Here is a 20,519-nt window from a genome sequence, read left to right on the forward strand (position 1 = left end):
GTGTGAATGTAGCATTATAGTTACTGCAATTTTTTTTTTTTTTTTTTTACAAAAATATATATGTAACTTTTTGATTTTTATCAACAAACACCTGAAAAAACATTCTTTGAATCTGCTGACCAGGGTCATTATTTCACCCTTACTGACAGATCTAATCCATTTTAAGGAAAAGATTTACATAGAAAAGAAACAAGGACATTTACATTAAATGACACAGAACAGATAACAGATATTTTCTGTTGTTTACAAATTCAGATGTAAAACATGTTATCTGTGTATACAGATGAGACTAAATGCCAGGAGGTGAATGGGAAGTTGTGATTTAATCATGTTAATCTCTGAGGAGTTTGATCTAAACTAATTAATCAATTAAAATGAGTTTTCTTTTAAACAAACAAATAAGGACCTTACATCAAACATTACAACAATGCTGGGAGGATGTATGTCTCGAGCCAAGTAAAGAGTCGAGACATCCGTCGAGGTGGCTTTCAAGTGTAATCCCCTCGGCTAACGAATGAGTTGTTCTCCATGTCTTTAAAGACATGAGCCATTTGCATGCAAACAGAGGCCATCGTCAAAATGCGTTCCATCTCTTAATCCTCCCCTGATCAGCAGTAATCTACTGCCTGTTCCCCAACTCTAACCAGTTTGCCGCAGCAGATGGGTACGGCTCTTCTCCTGTCTGGATTAAAGTGTCATTACTATGATTTGTGCAGTGTTGCTGGTGTGTGAGTGAGCCACTTGTTGCTGATAAAAAAAAAAAAAAAAAAGCTGAGAGTGTTAGCATTCCTCTGAATAGAGATGTTTACCTTTTTCCCTTCTGCTATTCTACTTCTTGCAGGGTCAGGAAACCAATATCAGTCTTTCCCAACTTTTTATAGTAATGTGACTTTAACTCTGCTTGAACCCGAGGTTAATAAACATGAATCTTGGCGTACCGCAGGTGGGCTGGTTGGAAGAAATGCTATATATAAAAAATGAGTAATTGTAAATTTATAGATTTACAGGCCAAGCTGAACCTCACAAAGATAAGATAACTTCAGAGAGAGAAACTAGAACCGGGGACCATGACCCCTCCCTTCTCAATTTATTATCGTAGAGTCTGTACTCACATGAGCCTGGAGGGCTCGAGGTGGGTAAACCACATAAGATGCCACCACACCCTCATACTGCTCTTTCTCTTCCATAAAAACACCCAAAATGGACTTTCCAACCTGAAACCTGACACTTATAATTAGCTCAGTGACTCTCCCCCCCCGATTTTCCACCAAACTAACTTACAGGAAAACGCAGTGCACAGTGTTATGAGAAGTCTGGGTGCCTGTTTGTTGCATGATAAGACCATGATATGAATGAATATCTGCCTCCTGGATGTGTACAAAGCTATACCTTGCCTCTGATGAGGTACTGCCATAATTGTTTACTTCCTGTAAATCCTCCTGACTAATCCTTGTGGTCACGCAGGGAACCTGAGCTGGTTGAGTGAAACTGTGAAAGATGGGAAAGATACAACTTTGGCTTAAATTTAACCCTTTAGGCGAAGGGATATAGGATGGCATTCAGTCTTTATGGGTGTTTGGCATGGTGACAAGTTCATGGTAATGCTCACAGCGGCAAAAAATGCAGTTATTACTCGAGGTACATTTGAGACTTAGAAGCAGAGTGTGATACTCTGTACACACAAAACACAATATATCTGTAGCCTTCCTGAAAAACACTTTTTTGTCACTTTTTTCAGTCCCCTTTTGCTTAAGCATATGTGTTCTACAACATGGCAGTCATCTAGCACTACTCCTACTACTGATTTGCATTTCAGGGCAGTCTTAATATGTACTGCCTTTAGAAATACCACGACACATGCTGCAGGTCACAACATGAACAATGCGCAGCATTTTACTCAACTTGCATGTGATGCAATAATCAAGTTATATAAATAGATATTTTGTATTTCTTCATTGTTGACCATGTTATAAAGATGTTATAGAAATATTTCATGAGGGAAAGTTGGTTTTTCGGCTGCCAAAGTAGGGCACCGAGCCAATCCCTCACAATATCACAGTGAAAGTAACTTGGCCGCCCCAACAATGAATGTTTATGACTTCCACAGTGCAAGAAGACAAGACCTTGGCCTAGTTCCGCAGCATCTTGTATCAACACAAGGCCAAAAAGATACCAACTACGTTCACTTTCTGAAACTCCCTGCAATCCTCTCCAGTTGAAACAAGACAGGCTGTCTTGCTCAATGTCCAAGACATGAATCAAACGCGCCCCATCGTCACCTGAGCTACAGGTCTGAGGTAAAGAGTTGAACACGATGAGCGGCACACTGTATCCAAGACATGTCTAAACTGTTACCAGGGAGGTGATAAAAGTCTTTGGCAGTTCTAAAGCCGTTCCTTGTTGAGTAACCTCCACACCCTTGGCAGTAGATTCCCTTTCAGTGAAGCAGAGAAACTTAATAATAGTCCGATTGAGGAAGGTAAACAGTGTGTGGAGAATGAATCATTTCCAGAAGTGGTGTATCACATCCATAGACATCCTGGTTCAGATGGCATTTCCTACAGCCAATCAATAAGGCATAATGGAGAGCTATGTGGTTAACCTAAAAAAATATATCATAATCCTTAACGTCGATGGATGATGTCATAGTGTTGGTGTGACAACTGCCAAAAGTGGAGCAGCAGTGCGTGTCCGTCCAGAGATGGCGAGGCAGCGGGTATTTTCCGTGGTTACAGTTTGGTCAAACAGCAAACTCAGCAACCACAGCCACATCTGGTCATCTGGTTATTGGCTGTTGCATATTCATACCCGGAGCAGCTGGACAGTTAAATAACTTCTACTCAAGTTTTGTTCTGTTAATGTACTGTTTTTCCAGTTGGTGGGTTTGGAGAGAGCAGCCTATATAATTGCAATAAAACCTCTTGAAGGAGGAGGAAAGAAGAAAAAGAATCATAGTGGAGACATTTAGAAAATGTCAGGCTGCTTAGTCTTTGCATCCTTTAATGCTAGCCTAAGGACACATTTTGTGAGCGCAACTGTCCACCCACACTCCCAGAGCTGGCCATGTGATGTCAGCGAGATAAAAGTGCGTCGTGTTCTCCTGCCTCTACCAGCTAATCCCCAGGAACACACTATTCCTGCTCATCTTCTCAAGTCATAACACCCACATCAAAAAAAAAGAGGGAAGAATTCATATAATGAAGTGCGGCATCTAATTTTAGCAACTGTTATAATATTAATAATAATCATAACTCAACATGTAAGTGCATGTAAGCTGGCTGCTTGCATATACTAGTTCCTTTAAGACATACTGTATGAGCCATAAAGATCATGCAGTAAAAGAAGAGAGACATTTTAGCAAAGGTTGCTGTGTGATAAGTGGTGAATCAGAGCGGGGACATGCCTGCACAAAGCCAACAGGGGCAAGGCAAAACAACAGGCAACCATTTCAAGTTCAAACTCAACTGCGGTTGTTACATGACTACCAAAGAAATACGCAAGTGAACATTCACTGAGGATTTAATTCTATCTGACACAACAACCCCTGATCTTGGTTTCCTCTCACACCAGATCTAACTTCTCCCGATGCCCCCGATTGATTTCAAAAAAAGGGTCAATTTCTCAGGGCGAGTGCAACAGAGCGCACCTCATTCAAGGGCCCATAAGCGACCCTCCATGTTCAGCTCACAAGAATAATCCTGGGTCACTTCACAAAACCCCCCTTTAGTATAACATCTAATTTAAAGTCAGCGTGCATCCTGATATAGATGCTAGACCACATTTTGCTGTATACAGCAGCGCAGTGTGTGTCATACAGCACATGAGAGTTCAGCTGGCACTGGTCAAAACATTCCTCTGACAGACCACACAAGCTAACCACTGTATGCCGCTCAAAGGCAACAACAGGAGTTACAAAGAGCCCAAAGAAGGAAAAGTAACGGTGGCAGGGAAGATACCACTAGTGTGAAAGATGAAGATGGCATCACCAAACAGTGTAGAAGTGAGGACAGGCAAAAAAAATAAAAAAAAATAATGAAGACTCCAGGATTTCAAGACAAGACTTACAGAGTTGAGAGTTAAAGTTTGCTCCATGTATGGCGCTGGGTGCGTGTGTTTGGCTCGTCTTCAGCGCTGCTCCAGACGCCTGGCGTGTGTAAACGAGTCCATCCGCTGGAGCTCCTTGGTGCGTGCGCGAATCGGTGTTTTCAGTGCAGAGAGAGAGAGAGAGAGCTCAACGGGGGAGGAGAGAGCGTGCAGGAGAGCCGAAAATCCTGACAGCTACTGGGAGTTCAAAAGCTCCCTCTCTCTTCCTCTGTTGCCGGTTCCTCTCTCTCCCTCCCTCTCGCTCTCTCTCTCTCTGCTGTAAATTCCTCCTCTTTCCCTCTATGTTTACCTCCCTCCCCGTCTCTATGTCTTCATGCCTTCTCTTGGTTTTTCTGCTACGCCCACAGGATAGATCTATTACCCGAAGGCGTGCAAACAAGAGCTGCTAATGTCTCCACACCTAAAAGGAAAAATGGAAACTTCACGCTCATGGTGCAGAAGAGGAGCCCCGAATGTCCCAGCGGGCACCTGAATAAAACAGTGTGCATTAACTAACCGCTCACATTAACAGATGTGTTAACAAGCAGCAGCACGTCAGAAGAGAGAGTCAGTGGGAAGACAGTCACAGCAGCCTTGCGAGTGGTGTCATTTCTGCAAAGTTGAACACAGTGTCATCTGCTGAGCGTTGCGGGCACACAGCATCTGTTTGGAGCTGCAAACAAGGAGTCAGTGATGAGGAAGAAATAAGCTCATAGTGGCGGAGCGGTGAGGTGGGATGTGGGGGCATTTGCAGATGGGCTCTGAAAATCTCTGCATGGAAATAAGACACGGAGGTACAAAGCGGCACATTCTTCCACATGCCAAAACATAAGGGGATCTGACAAGAAAAGCTCAACATGCATCAAAACACTCTTCATCACAGAAAACTCAGAGATATCTGCAAAAACACCAAATCATATAGAGGCTTCCCCCTCTGCTGAGCCAGAAAAGCACACACTGAAACCCATCCAAAAGCACAGGATTATATATATATATATATATATATATATATATATATATATATATATATGTGCCTTTCTGACTTGGTGTGTGGGTTGCAAAAGCTACGTGTCAGAGCCTTTGTAATGTGGAGAAAAATAACAAGCATTTGCTCATTCCTGTGCTAGCCGCTGTGACGCAAACCGCCGACCATGGAAAAAGCAACACAGCTACACGCGTTTCAAATTGTTCTGGGCTCGTCCACATCATGCAGCGAGGCCACGTACAGGGGTTGTCCGCAGGGGTCTGCCCTAAGCACTGATGATGACTTCCGAAATAGTCTCACGGTGTCCTTGTGAATCCAGATGCATGCAGTGACTGAGAGCTTATCACAGATTTTTTTTTTTTCTTTCCAAAATGTACCGTGAGAACAGTCCTTCAAAACATCCTTCACAACAATGTTAGAAAGTGCTGCTGAAACCAAACACTATAGCCCCCTTTAGCACTTAACCACACAACTATCACTGAATATGTATGAGCAAGGAGTCATTTAAGGTCAACATCTTAGTGTAATTCAATGGTTTGATAAGTTTTCAGGCTCTAGTTTTGAACTTGATGTACAAATTCTTAATAGATTCCAGTATTAAACCTCATATTTGGACTGACTTTAACAAAAACAGAAGTTTTTCTCAAAATCTGTTGCTAGAGTAAAACCACCAACCCTTGCATATGTATGAGGGCATAATTGGTAATGCCATTAGATGGGCTGAGGTTTATTGTGGCGAGGTGCTTTTAGAAGTGCACCAACTGATCTGTGACCATGAACCCAGGGTGGGGCTCAGCCCTTGAAATGAGAGCCCAGGGGCAAGGTAAGGATCTAATTACCTTTAAAGACCATGAAACATCCACTATGGTATTACTACCTGGAATGTATTGGTCTGCCGCAATATAAAATTTCACGGGCAAATTATCGTTCTCAATTAGATGCAGTCTGAGTAGCTATGAGCTGAATGCACCGTGAGAACAGTTTGCTGGTTTCTTCGGTGTTAGTTTATTGGAAATATTTTAAACTCTCCTGAAGGTGGTAGTATGTAAGATTTTTTTTAAAAATCATAGAAAAAGGTACAAAATATTGGACCATTTGAAAATTTTGGCAAAACATAATTTCAAACAATCTTCACTGCAACTGATATGGCTGTGAGCAAAAACAAACTGATTGGGTATTGATTGCAGTGGGTGGATCCCAGCAGTGATTATGTTGAACTGTATGAATGGATACGGAAAGAATTTATGGCTGTGTTTTGACACAAAAAATGTTCAAGGAAATATCTTTACATTGTATTTTTGCCTGAACAGGATTCCTAAATCCAGAGAGATTTGATTTACAAGCATATAAAAGACAGTAAAGCAGCAAATTGTCACATTTGAGAAGCTGGAGCTAACGAATGATCAACATTTTTGCTTCATAAATGACAACTCATTGATTCTTAAAATAGTTAGCAATTAATTGTCTGTTGATACACTGATCAATTAATTGACCAATTGTTTCAGCTCTACACTGGTGTTCCTTTGCAACAGATGACTTATAATAAATTCTTAAATTCTAATTCCTTGTTTGTCATTAAAAGGTATCTTGTGTAAACAAAAAAATCACATGTACTGAGAACCAAATCCAACCTGCTGCATGCACTCAATCAAAAAATAATGAGAATAAACTATGAGAATTTTAAAGTGGTTAGTGTGAGATGAGCCAGTCCTACACAACATATGCCTAACAAAGAAAAATCACATTGATAATCCATTAATCTAAAAATAAATGTCATTATATGGAAGACTGCAATGCATTTTCCACAATGTATTGTTGCCAAACCAAACACAGCTCATTTCAGCTGTTTAAAATCATCCCTACAGCCATTCATTTTACAGCAAACATGTCAAAGCTTGACTATGAAGAGAAATCATATTACCCATGATGCTAGCATGTAAAGGTCAGTGTTTTTCTTGACATCCCTGACACAGTATATCACGTCAAACCTGCTTGAGCTTGCGTCTCCCTGTCAGTTTCACAGTAACTGCTGATAGAGAAGAGCTGTGAAGTCCTTGTATCACAGGTGAACAAATCGCTGTGTAACAAAGCAAACTCGAGGTGTAAGAAAAAGAACTCAACAATACTTAAAGTGTAAAATAGAAAACTGATACCTTCTCAGTTCTCTACATTCCAGCTTCACAGAAATCAGGAATAAATGTCACACAACATCGCTTGGAAAACAGCTGCATCATTTAGGGATGACGGTAACATCACAATTAATTTTACTCTTGATAGCAACCTAATTAGCAATTGCTGGGGAGCCATAGCAACTAAATAGGATGAAACACATCACCAAACCAACAAAAACACATGGTGAGGGGCTCTCTTACCATCAGGCGACTTGTATCTCAGATACAAAAGAAAAATGCATGATTAACTACTTGTTTAAAAGCTTGTAACTCTACCAGACACAATGCCCAGAAATGGTCAGAATAAAGCAGCGAAAAGTAGTTTTTTGCAACTTGAGCATACAAAAAGGATACGGGGGGATTTGCAAAGAGAACGTGAGCATACTGTGGGGTTGTGTTTTGTTTACAATAAATCAACAATGAAAGGAGGCATAGATGTTATGCTATGCAAGCAGAAACTGCAGCTGTCGTAACCTTTTATAGCCATCTTTAATCCTGCGGCTGTACATCTGGGGCAGACTGCTAAGGACCTGGAGCTTTATAACAACAGCACTACTTAGTGTGAGTTGGGACAATTCTAAGGAGGACACTTGTAGTGTGCCTCTTTGAGAGCAATGTGTGGTCTGCGGGCGTGTCTGTGTGTGACTGTGACTAATGCGTGGATACACAGTACAGTATGCCTTTTCTTGCTTTGTTTTCGTGTGTGGTTAGAGAAACTATGGGATGTGTGTGTGAACGGTGTGCATGTCTTTGGGGGGGTGGGGCAGGGGGGGATTTGAGTCAGTGTGCATGAGAAAGAGGGTTTCCTCAGCAACATTAATATGAGAGAATGCGAGCATGATATTCAGTCGTGCAGCAGTGCTCATTAGCAAGCCCAAACAAACAGGACCATGCCTCTGGCCCGCACAAAGACCACTTTGTGAGCCACCCCTTGCCACAAGTGTAGCAGCAAATGCAGAGTTCAAGGCAACGGAAATGAAAGGTTAAAAAAGAGCTGAAAGTGGAGCAGAATGAAAAAAAAAAGGGGGGATGGTTGGACTGAATGTGTACATTAGTTTAGCTGTTCAAGTTTTCTTCGTATAGACTCAGAAGAAGTGGAAGCGTAGAGGACTGACAGACTTTGTGAATATTATAATTCCCATCAACTTAAAAAAAAAAACATACATAAACTACATATTCTAGAAACCTAGTGATGATTTTCCAATTGGAAAAAAGTGGTGCACTTCCTATAAAACACTGCCACTGCTTATCATTGTTTCATTTTGAAATGACTTTTGTTGAAGAAAGCAGCAAGGACAAAAATCAACATGAATAGAAAAGTTACAGACATTCAACCTCTAGGAGAACCAATAATAGGAAAAAGAACTTGTTGCCCACCTCAAGGTCATCCAGTGATCGTGCCAGGCTGAGGCGTTTAACTGAGCGGCGTTTAGAGGTACGTAGAACACCCTTACCCCAAAACCTGGAGCCCTGTCAGAACACGAGACAAGTGAATTAGAAAAGACACAATAACCAACACACAGTCATGATAGCTTTGTATACATCAACAGTGTGTTACTATGGTATACGTAGCGTAGAAATCGTCCGTCCGGCTGCTCCACTCTAGCAGCAACCTCTATTAACTTGTCTTGTCTTCAAAAGACTTGTCTTCAAAACTACAGGTACATGTCACTGCTGATGTACCTACTGACCCCCTGACCCTGTCACATCATCATACTGCCCCTAACGTTCATAATTTTCTGAGGACGTGCACAATTAACTAAACGGATTCAGGATACGTGAGGCAGCCCACCATATGCACACAAAAGTGTAGATAAAAGCAAGCATATCTCTGGCCTATAAGCAAAGTGCTAAATGACTTTGAGGTGTGTCAGTTGAAAAAGATCCTAAAGATACTCTGGAAATTTCAGAATTTCTACTAAATTTGACAGATTTTCCTGCTAAAGCTGCTGTATTTACAGATAATGGAGGCCATGACACACAGTCCTCTCTGACAACATGCAGATTGGTCACACAAAGTAAACCTGAATTACTGCTGTTTCAACAGCAACAGAACAGAGGCACTAATTTCACAGTCTAATCGTCAAAACTACCATTAGAGATAACATGGAGCTTCCATGGTTTCCTGCCTATCGCTTTAGAAAAGAAAATGCAGTTCAACCAGCCCTGTTCTTATGATCGGAGAGGTTATGTCTAATGTTTGAACGAGAGTTGAAGAATTGCAGATAATTAGCACTGCATGACATGGGCTCTACCCTGTAATTTGCCAGGCTTCCTGTGCAAGATTGTCTTCTCTCTGATCTAATGCAAGCTGGCAGACAAAGACACAATCCACTTCTGATTTATAAACAGAGGAAAATACTTTGCTGTAATAATAAACGTTGAAAACACCAATAAAGAACAGTAGATTTTGTAGCTGAACTTTATCCAACACACAGTGGACATAATCTAAAATGCCTTGAATTTGAATTGATTTATAAAAACATTATCAACTACATCGCAACATATAAATCACTGACTTATTGAATCTGAGAGAAAGAAACAAAATCAGAGATGTTGTACATGCATCACTGTTTTCCTAAGAGGAGGCTCGTTTCTTCTGTGACTACATGGATACACAGGGACATCTTGTGGGCAATGAGGACAGCAACACTTTAAAAGAAGACCCGCTTCCTTTTATCTACATGTTTATGACCATGACATCACTGACTTACAAACAGGTGCTTTCTGAGTTCGATTCACACTCACTACCAATCTACTTCTGAAATAGTGGTATTGTATTTCATATTAGGTGCCTCAAAAGCCCCCTCAGTGTCTGGAAATTCAACTCCCTGTGAGCATTTAATACTTCCTGTGTTGCTGTGTGCTTAACATGAACTAAGTAAAGAAACAGATGCCCTTGTCTCAGTACGACCGTACTTACAATGGAACTATTTAAAGTCACTTTGTGTAAGGATTTCTCATTAACACAAGGCTCAGAAATTACCTGCAAGGATACATATAAGCAAAAGCAAGCAGAAAATCCTATAATAGCTTGAAAAATGAGTGTAAATGTATGTTTAATAGCCATGGGTAAAATATTTTTGTCATTAATCAAAACGATTAATCTACTGTTGTTTTACTAAAGCTGGTTCACCTCATTGTTTTTGGAAAGTTGAACCAGAAATTTTTTTTTTTTCCCCAGACATTCCTCCAACATTTGCCTTTTTTCTTCTAAATTATTGAATGATTAAACCTTTTCAGGCCTCTAATAATAAAACAAAGACAAAAATCTAAACTCTTTGGCAGAACTAGTGACACACACTAAATACACAGTATTTATTGGTAACAAGGGGTCACAAGTAGACATTACTTTGTTTTAAGGGGTCACAAGCAAGAGTAAAGACAGCATCTCCCACTAGGATTGATGCAATGTTTTCAAGTGCTGCAGATTTTAGTTTTAAAATGTAAAAAAAAAAAGAAGTGCTTTACTCACATTTTTGGTACTACCATCCTTCCGCTGTTTCTCTCTCTGTTCAAGAAATCTTTTGGTCCATTCCTCTCTGGGAGGCAGCATCATGATCTCTGCTGACTGATACCTGTCTGAGGGAATCTGGCTCATGGGGGGAGGCAGGTTATTTGTGCTGGTGCTAAGGCTAACACTGGAAGACCAGTTGCTGTTGGATGTCACCTGAGGCTCTGGATCACCATTGAGGGTTTTAGGCCACTTTGGCTTAGAGAACCACCTTTGGCTACCTCTGAGAGGGTCTCCCAAGATGTTAGTTTTTTTACCCAAAGGAAGAGAAGGTGGTGGTGGGGGCTTAAACTGGAACTTGAGCCTGGGTGGTGGACCTCCATAAAAGCTAGTCAGAGAATCAGGGCCAGGTAGTGACTCTGAAAGGGAATTTGTGCTGGCACTGTTCTCTGGATTACATTTTTGGCCATTCTTGGAGAGATTTATTGGGGTGAGGTCTTCAGCCGGAGGATAATCCCATGGACAGCTGGGGAGGTGGGCCCCAGGGTGGTTTTGGATTGCAGAAGGGAAATCCCTGTCCGCTCTCTCCTCAGGGGGGGAAGCATTGCCAATTCCACTGTCCCCATTACTGCTGGCACTGCCTTGCTTGCCAGTGCTGCCGTTCTCCTTGGCTTGTTGCTGAGCCTCCGTGTCCAGTCTGACTCTAAGCCTCTCTACGGCTTCTCCCAAGTCACTGTACAGGACTGTGACAAAATGAAGGACATCTGGCGGAGTCTGAGGGAATTCCAGACAGCCCAAAGCATCTGGATCTGGAGTGCAGTCGAAGCCAAAGCGCCCAGCAATCCCTATGTGGTCCTCATGGTTTCCCAGCTCTGGGTCGATGAAGAAAACATGGCAGGAGGCCCTTAAAGGACCATCCTCTGGGACACGGCCATTGATTATATGTGCTGTAGTGACCAGGCAAAAAAAACGTGGGTCTTCAGCACACACAGCCCCTAAAACCAGGTTTTCAGTAGGGAAGGCTGCCAAAACAGCTCCTGCTTCATCACAAAGTCTGATGCAGTCAAACATGATCTTCATCATCACCAGAGTATGGGTATCCTGCTCTGTACCCAACTGACGTATTCGCTCACGAATGGCTTTCAAACAGTCCTCCTCTGATTCTGTAGTGTTTAAAATCAGCTCTGTAGAGCTCAGGTAGCCCACTACCAAGGTCATGTTTAAAATACTCCAGTCTGAATTCACTTCTTCTGTGTCTGTAAAAACAGAGTCTGTGTCCCCCAGTCTGGAATTTTCCTCCTTTGGCTGCTCAGCTAAAGCGCTCCATTGTTGTGACCACTGCGACATGTCAGGTTCTGACACCGGCCTCTGTTTGGAGGTGAATGCATGACTTGAGTTGAAGGAGGAATTGTTTGAATCGTGCGAGATGGTGCGAAGAACACCTGCCTTTTGAAAAAGACGCTTTTTCTGTCCAATCCCAAATTTTTCATCATTAAGGATGGGGTTCTCCATGATTCGGCCTTCAGCATGCACCACTAACCGCAAAGGCCCTTTGCAGCTGCCAATCAACTGCACCACATTCTCATGCAAAGCGGTGGACACGTCTGTTCCATTGATGGCCATGATGCGATCCCCTTGTTTGAGTCCCACCAGGTCAGCAGGACTTCCTTCCAGGATGCCACTCAACAAACATGGCTGCTGTCCTGAAATAGTAAAGCCATATCCTGCCCGACCACGGATGACCTCAACACCCCTGAGCTCACCGACTGCATTCAAATCCAGGCGCCTCCTTGCACCCTCAGGCTGTCCCTGTATCCTCATGTTTGTTATGAAACACTTGCAGGTTGCCAACACTATTGTGTTGTTGTCATCCTACAGTTAGACAAAAGTGAGCAAAAGACAGGAAGACACAAATTTTAAGTGGAAGCAGTTTGTTTTGTGTACTAAAGTACATAAGAATGAGGGAATAATCACAAAGCATTGCCAAATAATTCAGTTGCTAATCAGCTTTCAATAGAGATATGTGGTGGTGAAATACTAAGTTGAAGCATTATACTAGACTGATTTCATGATCCATTACCTGCAGAACACTTTGTCAATGAATCGACTAATTGTCATTTAATCTTCAAATGTCTTGTTTTGTCCAAATTAAATGATATTAATTTGAAACAAATTAAAGCTGGGAACATTCACTTTTACATCAGCAAATTTCTGGCATTTTTGATTGAAAACTAACTTAAACAATTAATTGATCAAATTCTAAGTTAATTTCAATTATTTTAATTGGACCAATCAATCGACTAAATGTTTAAACTCTACATCATGCAGTATATTAAGTGATTTTTTAAAATTCTCGAATATTAATATTAAACACTTTATGTTGAGAGCAATTGTTAAAAACAGAATCACAAAATAATTTCAGTATTTCCTCTGTAATTTTAATACAGCTGTGGTGCTTTGGGCAATAATTCTGGTTTTGTCCCATATCTGTCGCTAAGTTATGTTTAAAGTTGAGGCTCTAGTATTAAAAAAATGTTTTTTAATCACTATATAATCACTACTTTTAAAGCATCTAAACTACCATTTAGTTTTAAATGACATTAAGGCTTTTTATTAAATTACAATCTTAATACTGATTTAACATTTTCTCTTGCTCTGGTGGCATCACTGCTAAATGAATACAGAGGAAACAATGAATTTACAATACATGTACAAATGAATCAAAATACAACACACACACACGCATTTCTTTAAATTATGAAAAAAACAATTATAAACGTACTAAAGAAATAATTACTTTAATATACATATACGTAAATTACCCTAATTGAGAAGTAGAATGTTTCTCGAGGTACATATTATTCTTAGAAAAGTACTAAATAACAACGTAAAACACTGATATCAATCTTATTTTAGCAATTACCTGTCAAAGATAAGACACAGAAAGCTTTTATGTCCCAACACAGCTCGTAAATTACGGGTCTTGGTCCCACCCCTCCTCCACCCACACCCCAAAAACTGTGCCAGCTGGCTCCCTACTCACCAACAACGCTTTAATGACAACCAGACTCTTGGGTTTCGGTCAGCCACTGTTTTTAAATGTTACAATATTCTTCTAACCGCAAGTTAAATAGTTTGAAACAGCAGAAACACCAGACGAAGCCATGTGGTTCCTTTACTAGTGTTTTAAACCGGTAAAACAATGCGCTATCACATACGGTAAATCAGAAACTTTCCCACAATGAGGCTGTTAAATGACTAAGTTAACTTTCGAAATTACCTTTTCCAGCGTTGAAAACTTCTGCAAAACTCCCACAGTTTTACATTCACGCTGCTAAAAGTCCAAACATTTACATTTTTCCCATTAAAGCTCTTTCTTTCTATTAATTATTCAAACAATATTTCCCTGTAGTGTAGTAGTAGTCCGTATGGCCCCGCGAGATATCACAAAGCGTCTTTCATTGTAACCATGACAGCATAACGTCTCTGGAGCACGTGACGTATCCCTCTGGCCAATCACCACGCCTCTCACGTTCAATATTCAAACGATTGGAGTGACGCTATTGGCTGATACTAATACTGACAGTTGATAGTGTACTTTGCGCTAAAGTGAATCCAATTTAAAAAGCCTTGAGTTTTTAAATGAACTACGCCGTTTAAATGCGAGGTTCAAGGCGACAGTGTAAGCTCTGTCACGAAGAAACACGTTAAATATGAAAACGAACAACACTGTAAACACGGTAAGTTTTCAAAGAATTAAAAAAAACACGACAAATTAGAAGTCTTACCCATACAATTATGCTAGCACCGTTGTACCACTATCTTGCACTATGTGGGTCGCCCCCCGTCCGTCTTTTTCACACTGCTGCAACACTCTGCTGCGGATGGTCTGTCAACAATACCTCTCTGGTCAAAGGGCTGCAACGGTTGTACACACGGTCACATGGGTTAACTACACATGTCTCAGCCTACACATTGACTGTAAACAGGAAATAAACTGAAAGTCATTTTGTGAAAGAAAGGTCACGTGATGATTATTGACAGTCTAATAATAGACTGTACAAGCGGATACACTTGTTGTATTACGGATGTGACAGTGACATCAAATCACATTGGTTTACATCTCAAACAAACAGTATTGCATTTGCATTTTCATGCAGGAGTCACGTCCATGAAGTTGCTGGTGCAGTGTGTCTGATCCAAATCCTCTTAAAATAGGCTGAAAGGCAAAGGCCTTAACATTTTGGCTCTATCAGTCCTCGCCTTCTGTGTATTTTGCATTTCAATAATTACCCTGCAGAAACAGATATGCTGCCTAACAGTGGGGAAAATTACAATGAAACACAGGAAATGATGGCAAACCAGTGTGCAGTTTAATTCAGCAGAAATGCAAACAAGAGTAAGGCGTTTTTTCACATATTTAAGTATTGAAACCTCAGAAACAATGTGCTTTTCTGTGTGTGTCTTGAAGTTTTGCATTTATATCTGATCCTAAAAGTATGCCACCCAAGATTAAACACTGTATAAATGTTATTTAATTGACCTTACTCAGTGCAATTAGTCTGCAGGCAGAGTACCAATCTGAAGTGCCTGGATTTAATATATTTCTGATATTTAGCAATTACATCTAAATGTGCTTCACCTTGAACAGTTCTATCACCTGAATGCAGGGAATGTACCCTTATTCTTATAGACTCAGTGAGCCACCATCTAAGATTCATGTCTTTTTACAGTTTCTTTTCAATGGAGCTACATCGGCTTGACATTGTAATTTCAAGGTTAGCAGCCATTCTGTCTCATCTGTGGATTGATGATAAACCAGCATACTTTCATCAAACACTGACTGTACTGCTATTGAGCACAAAAAGGACATCTTTGAGAGCTGTAACATTTTCTTTTGGCAAGAAATCTGATGCAGTTGCTGTAGCAATTTGCTGTCAGATCCCCAATCTCTTCAGTATCAGGAGGGCTTATTGCCGTAACTCATGATAACGCCTGGTTCACAATGCTGCAAATTGCCCTGTTTGGCATCAAACCTTCCCAACTTGTAATTATCCTGACACAGTGAAAAAAAGAAGTGACAAAAGAAGTCTGTTTTTGCAAGGCTGTTGTTTCCACAGTGATTTTAATGGGACACTTGAATATTATCAAGAAAGAGGATCTGATAGAACTATCCTTAACATGAAAACTCAGACTTGCTGTAGAAGTGCAAGCATATCTCTATAGCCAACATGCTCATCATCTTTCACTGAAGATATTCAAGTTAACAGTATATTTTTTGTACATTTCATTGCTGATCAGGGATATATTTAGACATATGCAACACTATAAACAATAAAAATGTCTGATGTTCAACGGAAATCCAAAATAAATATATTTTATTCTTTCTCCAAAGAGGCTAGAGGTGATACAAGATGATGATCTCTCCCAAACGACCACAACCCTCCCACTTCACTTCACGGCTTCCCCGGATCTTTGACGCCACTCTGAGCCCACGATGCTGACGCTGGGGAGGAAGGCTGGATCATCTTCTCCAGGAGATTCATCATACGTTCCTGCAGCTGCAGACACTGGACCTGGAGGAGGTTCTGTTGGTGCATGGCCCGGCGGACCTCCCTGCACGTCTCCTCTATGGCTCGGCTCGACCTCTTCTGTTGCTGCAGCATGGCCTGCATCACCCGCAGCTTCTTCCTCTTCATGAACAGATGTTTGTTGGCATGCCTTTTCCTGGCTGAGGTAGGATGGGAGCTGGAGAAGAGAGAGGGGGACTTTTTAGAGCAGGCAGTGATTGTGTTTTATAAGAAGGGATCCCCTCTGTGTTGGTGCTATGATCTAAAACAGTCCAGTCAGCAATTTCTGAGCATTATCAGAAAATCCAAAATAAAAAAAAGAATCAAAGTTGTATTGAAAATAATTTAATAACACATAAAAAACATAGAATATACAAAGTGAAATGAAAGTGATGTATAGGTGACAGGAAAGGCACCTACAGGTGTGTTTTTGTGGGGGTCATGGGGTTATATCAAGGCATAATATGATATATTATCCCATATCATATTATATCAGACACATTTATATATAACATTTTGCATATTACCACCTGTTATCACATGACCGACATGTGATAACAAATTAAACCATCTCAATGACAACTGAGCAGCTCTATCTGCTGAAAGCTGCTAAAAGCTTCAGAAACACAGTAGAGTAAGAGAACCTTGAATTGAGATTTATTTGCCAAAAGGTTAACTCTTAACATACCGTTCACATATTTTTAATTTGAGTTTTCCTGAATGAAGGTCTTTGGATTTGGTAATAATCTAGTTCACAGAGTGTATCATTTCCTATGATACATGCAACATGAAACACGTTTCAACATGACGGAGAAAAAAAGGGCCATTATCTTGACTATGAATGGTGGATGTCAGTATATTAACATCTTATTACTTTTATGAAAAGACGCTGCGCACACACACACGCACACACACTCACAACAGCGCCGCCCCCCCCCCCCCCCCCCCCCCCCCAGCTCCTGTTACCTGGAGCCCTGTGTGTGCTCACTGTCAGAGCTCAAAGAGTCCAGCTCTTGCTTTATCTCCATTTCATCTGAGGAGCCTGTGTACTCTGGCAGGAATCCCATCATCCCTTCCTCTGCCTGGGCCACTAGGTTATCTGTAGACTGGGAGGAAGTGGACGGACCTGCAGTGGAGGCCTGAAACTCCAAAGAATTCACCCTCCCGTTCTCCAGCGGCTTGGAGAGGATCTTCTCGATGGACTTATAATACGGCCAGTCCGGCATCTCACCGCCTTCGCCGACTGTGGATTTCAGTCGCCTGTTGGAGCAAAAATAGATGTTTATAATCATGCAACAGCTGGATTTTGGAGTCTAGCTGGACAACTGGATCTGCTGCACTTGCCTGTACTGGAAAGACATGTTGGTGATTTTCATCTTGATTTCCTCTTTGAAACGCTGTTCTCCGGTCAGCTGGAAAAACCTCTGGGACATCTTCTCGTACACCTTGGCGTTCCTCTTGCTCATTTTCAGTTCGTTGTGGTGTTCCTCCCATACGTACAGGAGGGCTTTCATTTCACCGTCAGTCCAGTTTGGGGCCCTCCTGTGCTTCTCACTGTGGCCTGGCAATAGGTAGCTGAAACCATCGTCTGATGCCATCTTTGAAATGGTTCTCCTGGCCTGTGCTGGCTGTGCTTTGCAGGAATAGGCTCTTTAGAGGTTGAATTTGAAAGTCTTTTACTGTGCTATAAGCTGTGTTGAGTCTGCAGTGAGGGAGTGAAACATGCAAGAAGGCACACACGCCGTTCCTGCCTGTGCCCTTCCCCCTAGCCTAGCTGAAAGAGGACTCAAAATGGGGCCTAAGGCAGGAGAGGAATCCGGTTAAAAGCTTTTAGTGGTGCGTGATGTCACCGTGACATCAAGTTGCCTTGGCAACGGTGAGGGAGGCCCTTCATTTTCCCTCCCTCTCCTCTAACCACTCCCATCCGCTCTCCTTTCCCCTCCATTCTGCTTCACTGGCAGCACAAAAAGCTTTTAGCTGAAAGGCAGCAGTGTGAGCGCACAAGATTGCTGACAGTTTTGAAATATGAGCCACCAGGGAGGGAAAAAAAAAAGAGAGCCGAGACCACGGGTATGTGTTTCCCTGGCAACAAGGCACTGGATTTGGTAGTCAGCCAAGACACTGCTCCATTTAAAAGCTTTTAATAATAGACAAGTCACTTTGAGATGGGGAGAGGGAGGATTTGCTTTATCTGGCATGATGTAGAAGAGAGGAAAACACTTGCAGCCTGCAGTTTAGATCTAAAATGCGAGCAAAAGCTTTTCAATGAAAAAACTGTGAAACACTTTATGTGAAAATGAGATGAGGAGACATCAGACAGAATGGCAACATGTGGTGATCGACCATAGGCACCCCAGCAACGGGATACAATATGCTGACTGCTGTAATCAGCTTTCTATTCATAGCTGTGGGTAGTAGACAATGGACCCCTGCTGAAGGGGTTTCTCTGACCAGTTGGAGACCCCTCCCCCATTTAGATCCCAGCAAGGGGCGGATCTTCGTCTACCCCCATCTCAAGCACCCTTATCTACCATAATACGTGTATTCCCCCTCTCCCCCAAGCCCCCTCTCTCTTTCTCCCTTTCTCTCTCCCTCCTTGCATGTTCTCGTCTTTTTTTCGAGAATATTTCTGCACCACAGCCACAAAATACATAAACAGTAAAACCCCAAACTACACCCCTCTTTCTTTCTATCATCTTGGCTCCTGCGTTTTTTTCTCCAAAAGGAGCAGAAATTGTAATGCAGTGATACAAGCCACCCATCCTCAATTCATCTTTATTAGTGCCACTAGTTGCTGTCGGCCCGGCTTAACTCAGTTTTGGCCTGATTAGACCCCCACTAACCCATCTGCTCCTCAGTAACCTGACAGGCGGCCGGTGCATTTTCATACTGCAAATTGGCAGCTTTGCCCGATCCATCACATCTGTCACTTAAGACAAACGTTAAGCTCTGCCGTTGCAGAAATGGAAGAGCCAATGAAAGTTGGTGTGAAAGGTTTTGTCCGTTTATTTTTTCTCCTTTGCCTCCAGTGTGCATTTAAAAGATCTGTGCCTCAAAATGTTCAGAAATTTGACTGGTGTGACTTTTGGGTATGGCTTCTATTTATCGCTCAAATGACTTGCTGAAGGCAAAAATTATTTTTGCAGAGTCGTGTTAGTTAGGGTAATTAAACTAAAGTAGATGGATATTTCACATAAAAATACACCTTAAAACCTTGATGCCTATATAAATCTTAAAAGTTTGCATGAATACTAATTTTTTCAGTTATTTCACTACCACAGCAGCTACCAGCACTTGTCTCTGTCAGTATAATGACAGAATCCTCTCGCTGGGGTCCATTATAATTGTGTTTTTAGTTTTTTCATTCATTAAGGTGGAGGTAATCCAGACTACTAATCCAGGAGCCAGACTAATCTACAGATAAACTGGTCATGCGCCGCTCATGTCTAGGAGTAGAATCAAAGTGTATGACAAGGCCAACAAGGATACAGCTTTCTTTTTTCATCTTAATGGTAGAAAACTGTCAAAACTGCTTTACACGATGCATGTCAAAAGATTTTAACAGTTAAGAATCAAAATGTATTATCATCTTATTTGGCATTGCACCTGCTGAGTGAACAAAACCACTCAAAATACAAGTATAATGCCATTAAAAGTGAAACTCCATGTGGAAATATGAAGTAACCCTGCGATACTTCCCATTTTAGTTAAGTGAAAGCACAAGCAACATGTCATCATTTATAGTGGCTTTGGAAAGTATTCTTGCCTAAATTAGCAACAAAAAAATGCAAAAAAAAAGTTTTTGCTTTGTTATTATAGGTTATTATGTGTAGATTGATCGTCAAAAAAGTCAATTTTATCCATTTTAAATTAAAAAGTTCTCTATTTCTCTGTTTAGCGTCTTTGGCCTCTCGCTCTCTCACTCAACCATTACGTACTGCCGTATTCCTTAACGGAGCTACGCTACCAAGCGTTTCCTCGGCAACGACGCGGAGGTTGACTCAAGTTTCGGAGCAGCGTTGTACAGAGTCTCCCAAACACTATTGATTTCCGAATGAATGGATATTTGGTGTTATTTTTGGCATTAAAAAAAAATCTTTTTGGCCTGGCGGGGTTTCTCGCCAGGCCTGTACAATTATAAGGGAAACACTGGATAGGATATATAATTAGCTTCTTCCCATACCTGCACAGTATATACAGGTGTCTCAGGGTGTTATTGCTGAATGGTGAATTCAGAAGTAACCCGGTGTAATACG

The 20,519-nt window shown here is 41.4% G+C and overlaps 2 protein-coding genes across 6 annotated transcripts in view; both read right to left on the minus strand.

The window, feature by feature from the left end:
• The window catches only part of LOC122973539 (regulator of G-protein signaling 12-like), a 38,478-nt gene extending 23,822 nt beyond the window's left edge, over positions 1-14,656 (minus strand). For 2 of the 5 annotated variants that reach the window (XM_044341128.1, XM_044341131.1), the window contains exons 1-3: positions 13,974-14,150; positions 10,715-12,565; positions 8,617-8,709 (exon numbers count right to left, since the gene is read on the minus strand). In XM_044341128.1, the coding sequence (XP_044197063.1) occupies positions 8,617-8,709; positions 10,715-12,514 (1,893 nt within the window). In that variant the 5' untranslated portion in view covers positions 12,515-12,565; positions 13,974-14,150. Of the gene's footprint in view, positions 1-4,065; positions 4,379-8,616; positions 8,710-10,714; positions 12,566-13,736; positions 13,891-13,973; positions 14,151-14,481 lie in introns of those variants that run through there. The other 3 variants (XM_044341129.1, XM_044341130.1, XM_044341132.1) reach the window with 3 other exon arrangements.
• Positions 14,657-16,088: 1,432 nt separating this feature from the next.
• On the minus strand, positions 16,089-18,801 carry msantd1 (Myb/SANT-like DNA-binding domain containing 1). Its single transcript, XM_044341133.1, has 3 exons — positions 17,608-18,801; positions 17,230-17,523; positions 16,089-16,441 (listed from the first exon to the last, which is right to left on the minus strand). Exons 1-3 carry the CDS (start codon positions 17,859-17,861, stop codon positions 16,150-16,152), a joined length of 840 nt encoding a protein of 279 aa, XP_044197068.1. The 5' UTR covers positions 17,862-18,801; the 3' UTR covers positions 16,089-16,149.
• Positions 18,802-20,519: the final 1,718 nt, after the last annotated feature.

Source organism: Thunnus albacares, chromosome 22 (assembly GCF_914725855.1).
Source record: "Thunnus albacares chromosome 22, fThuAlb1.1, whole genome shotgun sequence".
NCBI classification, from domain to species: Eukaryota; Metazoa; Chordata; class Actinopteri; order Scombriformes; family Scombridae; genus Thunnus; species Thunnus albacares.

What these genes read in the sequence shown, in the direction of transcription:
- msantd1 (XM_044341133.1), bottom strand. Translation starts at nt 17,861, where the DNA reads ATGGCATCAGACGATGGTTTCAGCTACCTATTGCCAGGCCACAGTGAG. An exon ending in AACATGTCTTTCCAGTACAG is followed by an intron (nt 17,524 to 17,607) that starts GCAAGTGCAGCA and finishes TTGCTCCAACAG; the next exon opens with GCGACTGAAATCCACAGTCG. An exon ending in GAGCACACACAGGGCTCCAG is followed by an intron (nt 16,442 to 17,229) that starts GTAACAGGAGCT and finishes TCTCTTCTCCAG; the next exon opens with CTCCCATCCTACCTCAGCCA.